The 15,565-nt window shown below is 39.2% G+C and overlaps 1 protein-coding gene across 2 annotated transcripts; it reads right to left on the bottom strand.

The window, feature by feature from the left end:
* Positions 1-2,040: 2,040 nt before the first annotated feature.
* Positions 2,041-13,866, bottom strand: Ms4a6bl1 (membrane-spanning 4-domains, subfamily A, member 6B-like 1). 2 transcript variants are annotated; one of them, NM_001006975.1, is made up of 7 exons: positions 13,766-13,866; positions 11,862-12,024; positions 10,563-10,697; positions 8,240-8,296; positions 5,275-5,481; positions 3,467-3,568; positions 2,041-2,628 (listed from the first exon to the last, which is right to left on the bottom strand). In NM_001006975.1, exons 2-7 carry the CDS (start codon positions 12,006-12,008, stop codon positions 2,533-2,535), a joined length of 744 nt encoding a protein of 247 aa, NP_001006976.1. In that variant the 5' UTR covers positions 12,009-12,024; positions 13,766-13,866; the 3' UTR covers positions 2,041-2,532. The 2 variants fall into 2 exon arrangements, with proteins under 2 accessions (NP_001006976.1, XP_038964601.1); XM_039108673.2 differs by lacking the exons at positions 10,563-10,697; positions 11,862-12,024; positions 13,766-13,866 and adding an exon at positions 8,424-8,857.
* Positions 13,867-15,565: the final 1,699 nt, after the last annotated feature.

Below are 15,565 nucleotides of genomic sequence, written 5' to 3'. Positions count from 1 at the left end.
TTGTGGACCGGAAACCAGGAAAAGGGATAACATTTAATATGCAAATAAAAAATATGAATAAAAAAAGAAAGAAACTCCCAGATATTGAGTTCATAGGCACATAGATATCCAGGCATTTAATCATATGTAAACTGTCCAAATACATAAATCAGAACACAATCATGAACAATATCATATAGAATGATATTTAATTTTCCAGTCTAAGCATAGAACAAAACTTCAAGGAAAATGCTTAAATTTTATTTACATAAAAATTAGTAGCTTGGCTTAAACACGAGAGTATTAATGAGAATAGCTAGTCAAACCCAACATTAACATAAGAAATTATTGAAAGTGCTATAAAAATTACTAACTAAAAAATATAGACTGTGAGCTCCTAGACTACTGATGCCACAGATGTACTGCCAGTGCCAGAGTGAAGTTTGCTCTGAGAGGCAGAAAAGAAGTCCCATATGATATGTATTTGCCCACATTATGATTGACACTCTGAGAAAAGATTCACCAAGGGACTAGATAACTATAAAATGCACTAGAATTGAATTTTTCCATAGCTCTAATCATCTCATGTTTCTCTATAGGACACTAAACTTGTAAGATTGGAGTGTCCTATCCTCTTCCCTTTTTAACATTTATTTGCAAATGATTGATCTTCTTTCCTTTAAATATGGAAATGAGTTGACTCATGAAGCGCTCTGTACCTGAATCTCATTTGCTGGGGAGGTTTGTGACTATTGTTTCTATTCCTTTGCTTCTTATATAACCACCATATTTTAAATTCTTTTACGGTAAGTATTTTTGGGTGGCTTTTTACAATTTATAACTTTCCACTATTCTCATTTCTTTTAATTGTATAAACTGTTTAGTTCACTATGTGACATTAAATGTTTGTAGTTTCTGTAGAGTTGGTGATGATGTCTCCTTGTTTAATAAGAGGTTTGAAAATTTTGAGACAACGGTGATAACTGATCTAGCATGGAGATATAGTGATAAAACATCAGCTATGAGTTCTTCCCCGAATTAAGACGAGTTACATGATTGACAGTAGGTTAGGGCTGTGGACATGTCTCACAGAAAGGCTCACTTCTTCTACAAATGAGTTTGTTAGAAGTAGAAGGAGGAGGAAGAGGAGGAGGAGGAGGAAGAGGACAAAGAAGAGGATGAGGAAGAGGAAGAGGAGGAAGAAGAGGAGGAGGAGAAGGAGAAGAAGGAGAAGGAGAAGAAGGAGGAGGAGGAGGAAAGAAAGAAAGAAAGAAAGAAAGAAAGAAAGAAAGAAAGAAAGAAAGAAAGAAAGGAAGGAAGGAAGGAAGGAAGAGAGAGAAAGAAGGAAAGAAAGAAAGAAAGAAAGAAAGGAAGGAAGAAAGAAAGAAACAAAGGGAAAGAAGTAGAGCATGAACAAGAAAAAGAAAGAGTAACATACTTTATTATGGACTCAAAGAGTCCTTAGTGTCTTATAGGATATGATCCTAATTTTATTGTCATTCCATACAATCCATATTTTACTATTAATTTTTTTAAATAAATTTTATGTCTATCTGTATTTTACATGGATATATGTCTGTGTGTGTTCTACATGTGTGTCAACTGCCCACCAAGGCCAGAAAAAGATGTCAGATCATGTGGAAATGAAGTTACACATATTTGTGAGCTGCCATGTGGATGCTGGTAATAAAACCCATGTCCTCACATAACCAATCAGTGCTCTTAAACTCTAAGATATCTCTTTAGCTTCCTGTAAGAAGTGAGGAAATGTCTCTTATTAGCTATGGTGATGGTACAGGTACCTCCAAAATACATTGCAAACCTTTGAATGTTCATTTACTTTTAGTTTAATACACACACACACACACACACACACACACACACACACACACACACACCCCACATAAACACAGTGACACAGATTTATTTCTACTTGTCTTTCCCATGCTTTTTTTGGTTGAGAGAGAACAAAAGAGCAACAAACACATGTATTTATGTATCACAGGGGACTTGATCTGTACATAAAAGCAAAACAACAACACAACCCTTACGAAAAGAACGGATAATCACAAAAACACTTTATTTTGAAGCAACAGCATATATACTTCTTGGGAATTCATTGCAGGTCACTTGTCTCTATGCACTAGTGAATAAAATTGATATGATGAAAGACCCATGCCATAACAGGGATTCTGAAAACAAGGACTGTTAATGGGTAACTGTTGATATTAATTGCAGGGTACAAGAAAGTGTTGCCCCTTTGCTCCATCACAATCTCCTGAAACATTCTGTTATCTTAATGAGAAATATCTGGGACTCTGGCCACTGTTTGCAGGTCTGAGCTGTGGATGAAGCCAAGGTCATGAAAATCAATAGGATGACATTAACACATCCATTCAACTCATACTGGTATTCATTGTATAAACAGTCTACATTTTTAGTAACAAGCATTGCTACCTTGTGATGATTGTATTTTCTGCATTATCAAGAAGACATACCCTCTGCTGTTTAGTTCCCACTTGTTTTGGGGAATTTTGTTCTGTTTTGTTTTTCTTAACAAACCATTTGTTCCTCATATGCAGAGTTACAGAGTGCCTTTGATTCCACATTGGATTCATCATTTGAGTTATGAGACAGGAAAATCACATTCTAGAAAAAAGAAAATATGTGGTTTCAGATTTAAAATCAATATATACTATACATTTATGCATATGTGTGTGTTGTGTGTGTGTGCTTGTGTGTGTGTGTGTGTGTGCATATAGGAAGGTAGATAGATATGTAGACACATGTATATACATAATAGATTTTCATTCAGTGTTGTAGATGTTCCCAGATGAGAATAGGACACCTGGGTGATGCACATGTTTGATGTACATCATCTCCTCTGCATTCCACACTCTGATTAAGGATTTTTGTCAGAGAAAAGCTTTTTGGCTCAGTTACTGAAGCCGTAAACCCTGAGAGGTACCTGAGAAGGGCAGCATGAAGTTACCAAATATTATATCTTTAGTGTCTTTAATACAAGAAAAAAAAGTAATATCAGAAGGAACGAAAACAGATCTAAGATGCAGACTGAATACATTTCAGTGTGAATTTTTCTTTATGAGGTCAAGACTGTTAAAGAGACTAGCTGCTATAGAAGAAAGTATTCCTAGTTAGAGGGGAGGCAGCCATGCTCTAACATCCTAAACACAGGCAAATTCATCTTGATGTCAGGAGATAAATTTAACTTTGTAGAACCTTAGTTCCTTTGTTTGCAAAAGGGAAGGGATGAACCAGGTGGTTTGTCTGTTTCCATATAGATAATCCTCATCAGCTATACAGTTAACTTCTACTCCATCATCTACTGTCCCACCTCCCTGTCAAAAATCACCTGATAGTCATGTCATTTTGACGGAAGTCAGTCTACCTGACATTCATGACAGCATAGATCAACATGTCCCAGAGGAACACCAGGGAAGATTCAGGAGGACTATGGAATACTCACCCCAGGGAAGTCAGAGCGACTCTGTTTCCACCAAAGCAGAGCACTGAGGACTGCCAGGCCAAGCTCCAACATACTCGTGATCAGCATCAGTGAAAAGACCCCCTAAACACAGGAGAAGAGAGGTAGATGTGACTGACTCAGCTGAAGTCCTCATACCTGGGTGGGAGGTGACTGTACAGATGAAACCATCTCTATCATCAGAGATCTGAAAGAATCTTCCCAAACCTACAAATGGGCTAAAAGTGATGCCTGGTCCCTTCATTCCTTGGAGGACATGGCTGAAGAGGAAACCACTCAACAAAGTCATTTTCTACCACTTCTCATCCCTCTTGGACAAGGATCCTGACTACACTGTTCATTGAATGAGGGAGCAGAGAGGAGTAGTGACCCCAGCAGAGAGTCAACAGCTCCTGCTCTTGGCTCTCTTCTGCTGCTTAGTATGAGGCTGGGCAAGTCTCTGCTTCTCCAGCTTCTATGGGCGCACTTATCACCTGTTGTCCTACTTCCTCTGAGAGACTCGTGAGGGTGAGTGAGGTTCTCACTATGCAAGCTCTTTCCAAAAGGTAGTATTGATAGAACCTTCTTTCTTGGGACGTGATTCATTTTGTGATGGCAAAAAATTAGAAAAGCAATCCAGTTTCTACTGTCTGTGGCATCACAAATCAACTAAAAAAAAAAAAGATCTAAGTGAAAAACATGTATCCCATGACCTTTGTCCTGAGGTGTCCTTTGTGAATACCACTTGATAGGAAGGATGATGAATGTGGCATTGTAAGCTCTTCGTTTATCTGCACACATACAAGCAGGGTGTGAAACTACATACAGTGTGAAACTAACCTAGGATGCCATCATTCTTTGTAATCTGTGCAAATTTCTCCCCAATGCATCAGGGTTTTAAAATTAGGCTTAGTTATTTTAGATGATAATTTAATCACATTATTATGCATCTAATTTACACACACCTTTTCTTCTTGTGGTTTCTTAATTAAGAAGAAATACTGGACCCAGATTCACAAAGAATCAGAAAGCCTATGGTTGACCAGACCAGACTATCCGGACATCTTGGAGCTCTGGTTTTTCTTAGTTTACTTGTCATAAGACAAAGAAAAATTATGTAGGATTGTCACTGTTATCTTAAGAAATGTTCTCTCCATGTGATAGGGTCCAAATGTATGTTCGTGGATGTTTGAATTGAAGACCTGTTTTTCCTGTTAGTCAAATTGTATTACTTTCTTCCAGAAGATGGCAGTCCCTCACATCACTGCTGGTTGCTCTTCTCTATTTGTCTGTATTTCTTTTCTCATTTAACCATCTCATCTCTTTGTGAATGATGAAAGCAGCAGTGAGCTCGCCCCCACAGACTCACTTCTGTCTACTGTGAGGACATGAAGGAGCAGACACCTGACATCTCCATTCTACTCCTATCCTTCCCACAATCCTTTTCTCAGTGCTTAGTTGAGTACTGCTCAGCTAACTTTACTTTACTACGCATGTGCCTGGTTTTCTTGTTGGCATGTCTAGATCACTTGAGTCTTTTGTGTATGAAGCTTATTGTGCTAAAAACAGTACTTTCCAATGTATATATCAGTCCTCTGTAAAATTTGTTAACCCAGAATCATTTCGGTGTTAAAAATAATTTGAGTTAAAAGCTTTAACATTGTTTACCTTTGTTTTTGTTTCAGCCTCGACCCTTCCCTAAGATCTCAAACCAGACAGAGTGAAAGATTTTTCAAAAGACAATCAAAAGATCACTATTTCTCCATAACTAAAAATAAAAAATATTCAGCGAAGCCTTTAGAAATACTTACCATCAGGATAGACTTGGCAACAAAGCACTCATTCCTGTCTGAGTCATAGGAATTGTGGTAGTAATGATATTCAGTTGGTCTAGGGTCCTTGCTCAGCTTGCACTGCTCTGAGGCAGGATGCAAACCAGCCAGGCTGACAGAGATGATAATGATGCCCATGAAAGCAAATGAAACACTCAGGATGTTCAGAGTCAGGCTGCCATCTACCTGGAAGAAGCAGCAGGTTTTACTTATATCTCTTCCAAAATAGTGTACCATTTCTCTTTATTTGACATCATTAGCAGCTGAAAGATCAATAATTTTTGTCTTCATCCTTCCTAATACAGAACTACAACCACAAGAAGGAGGAGAGTCCCTGGTTTTCCATGCATATTTATTCTATGCCCCATTTCCCAGATGATATTTTCTAGATCACTTTATCAAACCACCATCACCACATTTAATAGGCCCTATGAATGTCTAGGACACACAAGCCCCAAACTTAAATGGCAATGAGATGGCTAAATAGGAATTCAATGGTGAAAAATAAAATATTTCTCTGGCAAAATCTCCACCCATGACTTTTGATGGAATACCATAATGCAAAACAGGAAAATTCTCAAGAGAGTGTGGAAAGAACAAAGAGGTTCAGGCATTGACCATCTTCCTGTCCTTCAACGTTCTCATTGCTGTGGCTTGAAATTGACATTGCCTGAGCCTCATTTATTAAGGACCTGATCCTCAGTTCGATAACTCCTATCAGAACTTTTAGGAAATGCCTCTTTATCAAAGGAATGTCTGCAAAGAAAAGCCCATAAAGGGGTAGATCAGAACACAAGACCTTCATCCTACTCCCTTGCTTTTTCTCACTTGCTGCTAGGTGTCACATCTTTGCTGTTTTAGGATGACACAGTCATGGGCAGTCTACAAGCTTAGAACAATTAGCCTCACTAAAACTATATACTACTAAACCTCCGAAATATAAGCAAAAATAAACCATTCCTTCTAGCAAGTTTAGTTATCTCAAGTGCTGAACTTGAAAACACTTAATACTGGAAAATATATTCCGAATCACACATTCTTTCTATACTCCACCCAGGGAGGCATCAGTCACATGGAAAAGGCAAATAAGGCCTTATTTCTTACATACTACCTCTCTCAGAAGCTCATAGAGAAAAAGGAGAGTGTGGGGACTTTGTTCTCAGTGTTCAGTAGACTTTGGATTCTGGAAAGTCTAATGATTAACTGTAATTAGGGCTGTAGACAGAAATCTAGAGACGTGACTAAGGATATTGTTGTTTTTGGAAATTGTGTGAAGCAGAAAAAAAAAAAACAAAACAGAATGGGACTAGATGTTGGTAAATTGAGGCTACAGTGCCAGAGGTCCTTGGAGTCTCACTGAGCTGCATTACTCAGTTCCAACGCTCACTTTGGATCTCTTCTCAATAACACTTATGGTGTCAGTGAAACAAATAAACTTTTCTTGAGAGTGACTTTCTTTTTTTAAATGTACACAAAATGAAAATGAGCTAAAATCAGTCTGAAAGCTACGGTTACATGTGGGTGTTCTAGGGCATACCCAAATGTATGGTACTTAAGTGTAATTTAATCTCAGGTCACTTATGTTTTAGAGAGATTGTATAAGTTGCTCAGAGCTTGGTGCTTTTAGGTACTTTTTAAACAAATTTCGACAAACTAAACTTTGGCCAATAGTTGCAATCAGGATACTGATAGTATATATGTGCTTGGAATATACTAGGTTCATCATTCTACTCACTGTATGAAAAGAACATTCTCCAGCATTGGTTAAGCCCCTTACTTGCCTTATTCTATTTACACACTACATAAATTTTCAGTTGCTTTTAGTCACCATATTTTTTACCACAGAAACAAAAAATTAATTAACATTCTGTACATTTGGGAGACTGGTTTCGTCAGCTCTTCCTATTTGTCAATCCCTCAGCTATTCTCTCTAATGACTTCCTGAATCAACTCTTGAGGAACAACACATGATGACTGAAGACTAGGTGAGTCTTTCTGTCATTCAGAAGTTTCTTCCTCTAATCCAGCTTTCCTCTGCCCAGGAATAGTTCTTCACTAGAAGAAGTTAAAGTAGGAAAAGTTGAATTCTTAGCTAAAACAAATAGCTATGGAGAAGTTCAGAATGCCATCAGTTTGCTTCTCAGTTCAAATTGTATAATCAATTCACGCAAAAACCTTCCCCTTATAAAGATATAGAGAGAAGACATGAACATTTTCTCTACAGTTTCTTATGAATTTTTAGAGGTGAGATTGCATCATAACTCACAACAAATATAACTCTTTAAAAAAAAAGAGCATTAGCTCTTTATAAGGGCATTAGCTTTAATACTGAACAGTATAATTTGTGTTGTTAGACTTTTCATTGTCATAACAAAATGCTTCATATAAACCACTCAAGAGAAAAATTATGTTCGGCTCAGTTTCAGATGCTCAGCTGACTTGAGGGACTTGGGTGGCAGAGCAGAACGACTCAAATATGGTGGTCAGCGAGCCTAGTGAGAGGACACCTGTGCTAACCACACTTCAATTTCTCCCATTTATTCCATCTTGGTCTCTACATTAGGGAATGTAGCAATCACAGTTTGGAACTGGAACACCCCCAGACGTATGCTTTACTAATCCTTGAGGCACTTTTCAACCCAGTCGATTACATGAAGATTTACCATCATTGCCTGCTGCCTACACAATGGCATCATAAGAGAGCAGGATTTTTACATTAGATTTCTTGGCACTGGTCTCAGACATCAGGGACGCTATAATTGTGGCCACCATGATAGAAAGAGTATGTTCCATATAGGGATACGGAGAACTCAGATCAGCTCACAAATTGAAGAAGTAATCATTGTATTGCTTAGCTTGTAACTTTCAACATGAAAGGCCCAGCCCTGAGTTATCTCTCTGGGATTTGTGCTCATCAGTTCTTGGATATGGTTCCTGTACTCACCAAAGATTTTGTTGACTTTGTCTCCGTGATGATGGACAGAATTCCAGAAACAATAAACTGCAAAGACAAGAAGAAAACATTATCACATCAGTTTCTATGTTCTAAGTGTCTACGCTGTTATTCTATAGTGTTTATGATAACTCTCATGGAACAAATGACCAAGGACACACAAACGTAGACTCACAGAGTGTCTGTTTTTCCTTGCATTATTCAAAGTTCCAGAAAGGTAGATAAGTGCAGAAATCTCTCCCATTAAAATTTATAAAACCTTTAAGAGATAGCAAAAGGATGTTTTGTTATATAGAAAGGAAAATTGGATTTAGATGAATTCAGTGTCTGAGGCATTGATCTACAAGGAGAGAAAATGGAAAATAATGAAGGGCAGGGGGTGTTGTCCCTACTTTTATCAATACAGTTATCACACTTTGATTTGCACATGCAAACTTCCTTAAGTAAATTTTACTTGAATGTGTTGAATTGTTAATGTGCAATTTTCAGCATGCTAGTATTTTAGAGAGGAATTTGGGAGCTGCATCCTCTAAGATGTTGACCTGTACTTTGTACTTCTTGTCATGCTCCTGGATGCCATTTCAGGTTTTTGTTTTTGTTTTTGTCCCCCACCCACCCACCCCCGGAGCTGGGGACCGAACCACTGAGCTAAATCCCCAACCACTGAGCTAAATCCCCAACCCTGGATGCCATTTCAATACTATCTTTGCATCAAAATAATTCTGGCATCCAAAAATGAGTTTAGAAAGTTACCTGTTTCAGAATTTGGTAATAGTTTGAGAGTGATCTGCACCGGTTTCATTTTGTTTTTTTTTTTTTTTAAGGAAATATGGGATGATATTAACAAACAGAGGCCAACGGAAACAGGACTTTCAGGGACTCGTTCAAGAAACAAGATAAATGAGAACAAAAGAAACCATAAGGTTGCATTTCCAGAACCCTTTAGCTGCAATTTTCTTTTGGTTGTAATTTTTTAAATCATGATTTTATCATGACAGACTTTTTCTATTATCCAATAAATTAAATGAAATCAAGCAACAAACAGTTTAGGGATTTTTTTCTAAGTAGAAAATTTGTGATTTCTATTCTCCAAAGTCAAGCAGTGTGTCCATAAAAATAAATGCTGGGTCTTTATCTATGCAATGCTAGGGACTGAACTCAGGGTCTGTGAAGTTTATGCATGTGTTTTCCTGTGAGCTATGCCCACAGTTTCAGAGTCCTAATAAACTAAGTGTACTGAGTGTCTCTTCTAATGCAAGGCATACTTAGTGAACAGAGCACAATGTGGTGAGGAGAAAAAAATAAAGTAACAGCATTGACCTAGACATCACCACATCAGCCACATGATCAGGGTTATGTGAACAGTAAAATGTTGTAAATAATATACACCCTTCATAATATCTACTATATTGCAAATCAATGATGTCATTGTTACCTACACTGACATCACTCTCTGCTCAATTAAAGGTTAACAGAATATCAGACAAACTGAAACTTAGAAACATTTACAAAAATAACATTGAATCAGTCAAAGTCACCAAGAACAGGGGAAGTCAGAGAAGGTCCAAATTAGGATGTCTAGTGGAGACTCTGGAGACAGAATGTTGGAATGCAGTGTCTTTGATCAGAAATGGGGCCAAAGAACATTTATGGAAAACTGGTGAAATCAGACAAAGTATTGGTTTGAGAAGAGAAATCACAAATTATTAACACAGAGAAAGAAAGATTAAGCTGTGGATGAATCAAAGTAAAAGATGCAAGAAGGGGAAAAAACTGTAGCAAGCAGTTTGTAAGCCCCAGTAAGAGGATTCCTCATTTGTGAGTGAGACTTGTCAATGTGAATCTAGAGCAAAGCTGTTCCCTGACAAAAGGGCCTTCACTAGCTTTGACCCCAGACATGAGCAGTCTCAGAGCATTATCCAGTCTATCACCCTGAATGCCTCCAACAAAGCCAGATCAAAAGAATGAAAGTGTTCCTCTCTGCAGTGTGGTCCACTGGATGTCCTTGCATAATATAGAAAGCTCTAGATCATTTGGTCTTACTTCCTAGACTTTTCCCCAAAGAGGACTCTAAAGTCATCATTGCTCAAAAGATGCCATCAAAGGGTGATATTGACAAGAAATGGTTATTTGGATTAGATTGAAATATCTTCAGGATGAAATTCCTGCTGCCCTTGTACACTAAGACCTTCTCTGAAGACAGACAGAAGAACAAGGTCTACTACTGACCTCTTTTTCAGTAGGCAGAAATGCAGCTAGGTGACAACTCCCTTCTCTCTCCTCCCCATCTTAATCCCCACAGAAGTCTACTTACAAACAAAGCTCCTACAAATGGGTATCCAGATTTTAACAGGACAGAAAACACTGAGGTAAAATGTGGCACAGAGGGAACTGATGCCAGAATGATTCCCAGACCCAACACCATCACAGCACACATGATCTGGATTGCCTGTTGAAAGAAGGAAGAAGGAAGAAGGATGATTAAACCAGCACGGGCAAGAAGGACCTCTCCACTTTTCCCATGGTGCCCATGCTTTGCCACCTTCTACAACATCCCAGTGAGCACTGTACAAGGTCTGCAAGTGATAGAGGAAAGGTCATTCAAGAAGGGATTTTGTTCTGCCAGAGCCTCTGGTCACCTTTAGGGATTTGTGTCCTTGAACCCATTGCATGCTCATGACCCTTCCTGGTATGTCCTGGCTGAGCTGAGCTTGAGTGCATGGATAACAGATCTCCTGTTCTCTCCTGTGGCAAAAGGAAGCATCTGAAAGCCCTCCCACTCTGAGCACTAGAATGTGAACCTCTCATCACATCATCCACAGAACACCACATAGGGCCAGCCTCTCTGTCAATTTCCATAGCACCTTCAGTCCTGTTGTTCATTCTGGGCATCCCTTGCCTCCGTATGAAAAGGGAAATATTTGTGTTCTGATATTGCTTTCACCTCACAGACTCAAAGCTCTTAGACTGTTGATTAAGCAATCTTATCAACTTTTTGCTACATGTACTTCAAAGGAATCCAGTGTATTGTATGTATGCCTAAGGCAAGGTCATCAGTTCCATTAAGTTCTGAGACTGGGTAGCACAGAGACCCATGCATCGAGTGTTAGTACAGACAAGACTGAGAAACAACTCACAGCAAAAATATTTCTTCTCCCTTTACCCAAAAAAGTTCCATTAGTGAGTCTGGAATGGACATAGAGTAAAAAACCCATTGTCTTTGTACCACCTTTTTTCACTAAGGAGCAAAAGGGTGTTCTACACTCAGAGACCTCCTAGAATGTAGGTACAAATATTTTCATCAATAAAATACTTAGCAAGTATTCTTCAAAAATGTAAAAAAGAATTAAACAACAAAATCTCAATGACTCATGAAATAAGGTCATTGGGATGCAGTCCAAATTCATTAGAATAAAAGGAAATATTTGCCAACTTCAGAAGATTTTAGTGATGCAAGCAGTTTGCCAAGTGGCATCCACCATTGTACCGGCCATTCTGTGATCATTCTGTCAAAAATGAAGTTTCCTACCCTCCAAATTTATCTCTAGTCCCAATGCAAAATGCCTCACCCTGTGCACTCCTCCCACCCCAGGATGTGCTGAGTGGGACTTACCGCCATTGCTTTGATCTCTGCCTTTAGAAGTTTTTTCAGGCTGTCCTGCCAATGGTAGGTAGACTGGGATTCGTCTGTTTGGGGAAAGTTGATACTCTTTGGTGAAATCACTGTGATGGTCTCACTGGTCACTTCTTGTGGAATCATGATGGAGCTCTCTTAGCTAGAAGAGAACATGGACTCAGCTTATGAAGTACTGTGCCTATTGTAGCAGTGTGGCTTTGTTTATTTTAGGTTCTTTTTGCTTGGTTGGTTTACATTTTATTCTCTTTTTTGCCTATTTGTATGTGTATATGTGTATGGGTGTGTATGTCTGTGTGTGTATGTGTGTGTGTGTGTGTGTGTGTGTGAGAGAGAGAGAGAGAGAGAGAGAGAGAGAGAGAGAGAGAGAGGAAAAGAGAAGAGAAGAGAAGAGAAGAGAAGAGAAGAGAAGAGAAGAGGGGAGGGGGGAGAGGAGAAGAGAAGGGAAGGGAGAGGAGGGGAGTGGGAAGGAAAGAGAGGGAGGGAGGGAGGGAGCGAGACAGAGAGAGGGAGAGAGAGAGGGAGAGGCAGAGAGAGAGAGAGAGAGAGAGAGAGAGAGAGAGAGAGAGAGGTGGAGTTGGATAGATGGAGAGGATCTAGGAGGAGAAAGGGGAAGGAAAACCATGATGAGAATATGTATCATATGAATTTTCAGTAAGTCATTAAGTAATTTGGCTTTGAACATAAGATAACAACAAAGAAAACAAATTCTCTTTCCAGGTTCTACCCATACCTCTCAGACTGTGCACCTTTGTGAATCCTTGATATGTTTTTTGGCAGAAGAAACTGTTGGTACAAGGAAATGTAAAACCACCACATCTCAGATTCATGCCTTCTTCCCTCATGTTAAACACACCCCAATGATTTTAGATTATATGCACCTCATAGGAAGGGAAAGCCTGATTTTGTACATTCCTTCAGGTTCTTGTGTCTATGCCCAAATGTTCACACAAAATTTGTAAATGTAGCTCTGACTCTTTCTCAATTTCACCTAGAAAAAGTACATTGCCTTTATTCAATGACTTTCAACATCTGGTTACTTTCCTACCCCTGAGTTACTAAAAGTCAGCTTCAATGCATTCTAATACATTGCTACATACCACTCAAAATATGTAACCTCATTTACCTGTTTTGTGTTTATAATAGTGCTAATTATTTTAGGATTACCACTTCACATTTTATCATATTTTAGTAGGTGAAATCTTCTACTGATTTTATTCTTCAAAACAATCCTATGTTAATTAGTAATCACAATCAGTAACAAATTCAGAATACAAAGTTTGATGTACATGTGGAAGTAATTCATGCTTTGTACAGCAACATCAAATAAGTATTAAATTAATAGCCAAAGTTCTCATTATTGCCCCATTGATTACACACAGTTGGGTGTGGGATCCCAGCTGTCGCTGACTCTGGTTGTTCTCCATATTTTCCCACCTGCCAGCAGAAGCCTATGTCTAAGTCTCTTCAGTGTGGAGAAGCAGCTGAGTATGCTGGAATGAGAAGTCCTGGATTCCTAAGCTGTGGTTCAAGTTTTGTCAGCATCCTAGCAATCATGTTCCTGAATGAGGAAGGACCATGTTCCCTGGGGAATGGGTTCCTGAGCTCAGCTTGGCTCCCTTCTGTTCGGTGTGCTATTCTCAGTCTTTATGCTGCACAATCAGTGAATGACCTGAGAGCTCTGCTCCTCATGTCAGTGATCACTAAGATCATGCAGCTAGAAACAGCCAGGACAGAGGTAAGTCAGATGCCCTGTTCCTTTGCCCATTTAGTTCTGAGGTGCCCCAGTGTCTCCATTGCTTTCATGAGCATCAGCACATTCTTGTAACCCAGTCCCAGAAACAGAGTGAAATATAGAGGGAAGCCTCTTCAGGGTTGCCTACCTGAGCCTGTGTGCCTTGTCACCCAGTCACTTCCAGGTGAGCTCCCAGGAATCCTAAGAGCCTTAACTCTGGCTTCTCTCAGTCTGATCTTTCGTGACTTCTTGTGAACTTCTAACTATCCCCAGCCCTTTCTTCTGTGCTCACTGCACAGGAAGTTGTGTTTACAGTCTGTGGACATGTGATTGTGCCTGAACTTCCTATATCAGAAACTCCCAGTAACTGCAGAAAAATCACTAATGGAACATGTTTTGATAGAGTGAAGAGTGAGGTAGAGTTCCAACCTCCACACCACCATGTAATGTCCAAGTTCAAGTTCTTGAACGTGAGTTATTTATGAATTAAACAGAGAACAGCAGCACCCTGGGGACACCCATGAAAATGAGAGATAGTTTCTCTGAAAGATCTGTCTTCCTTCTAATTAGTAAAGAACTGTCTTATTTACTAATGATGATTACAACTTGATGAATAAAACATTTCACAATATCTAGTAAAGTATGATAATGGTAATCATGACCTTGGGTTTTGATATATTACTTTATTATAGGCTAATACATTACTGAACTCACTGAAATATATAATTAATTGTAACAATTGACCATTTTATAGTATATTTGCACTTTGTTATTCACACTTTTTTCCAGTAACTCTTTAGCCTTTGGGGGAAAAAACCTGCAAACAAAATGTCAGCACCCATTGATTAATTGTTACTCACTATGAAGCCTTCCTTACCTCTTTTAACCTTCTTCTAGACTATTGGACTCCTCTAACAGTGGATGTGTCCAGGGAATTACTGGACACTTCGAGAAAAGTAATGGATCAGGAAAGGAACAAGCGGAGAAGTTTCAACATATCAATTGTCACTCAGTCATGCAGTCATTGTTGATTCCAGCAATACTGCACTCCAGATTCAATCATGAAGACAAGTGTCCCTGCGGCTTTCAGGCCTTTGGGTGGGCACTGTTCAGAAGCTGACATTGACATAGTTAATTTCACAGGGGAACCAAAGTCAGCTGCAGCGACCGGATAGCCACACTCTGTAAACTTCCTTCTTTCTTTCTCTGGAGTCAGCCAAAAGTAACCCAGGGAGCCAGCGTGAGCCACACTCACATCAGAGGGTTGTAGTGTGGTGATTCCCTGCAGGTTTCACATCAGGCAAAAAAAGTTAAACAACAGCAACTGAACAACAACAACACAATTCAGGAAGAGAGAAGACTGAAGCTCAGCTCAGCCCATTTTGTTGTAACTGGTGTTGGACCAAGGCTTCTAGAGTCTGGCCCCGATTGTTTTAATTTAACCACATTGAAGCACAGCCCAATTTTGGAAAAAAGGTAGTCAGATAGCAATGAACTCAGTCCCATGTTCACAACAATTTAATGTTACACTGAGATCTGTTACAAAGTACACGTGACTTCTTTCACAAGAATGCCTACTGTTGACTCAGAGATTCTGCACAAGACTTAGGCTCTAGGGATTTTTACTGAGGTAAACATAATGCCTGTGGGTGTCAGCATAGGCCTGGCTCTAAGATAGCACAGACATCACTTAAGCTGTGGTAAAGCACAAGTAACATCACTCATGAGGGTGGATTTTATGTTAGAAAAGCGGTGCTCAAGATCTAAGGGTAAGAGTCTCAGATAAGTGACATATTTTGGGAGACAAAGGCAGAACCTGCCTCATCAAAGAATAAAGACTCACCAGATTCTAAACATGTATCATTCCTGGCACTCCCTGAAGGCCAGCTACTCATTCCACTACAGTGAAGATGTAAGCCCCCTGTCTAACTATCCTGGCTTCTCCATT

The sequence above is a fragment of the Rattus norvegicus genome, chromosome 1, assembly GCF_036323735.1.
Source record: "Rattus norvegicus strain BN/NHsdMcwi chromosome 1, GRCr8, whole genome shotgun sequence".
Lineage (NCBI taxonomy): Eukaryota > Metazoa > Chordata > Mammalia > Rodentia > Muridae > Rattus > Rattus norvegicus.
The sequence above is the reverse complement of the archived record's forward strand: the minus strand, read 5'-3'. Positions and strand labels throughout refer to the sequence as shown.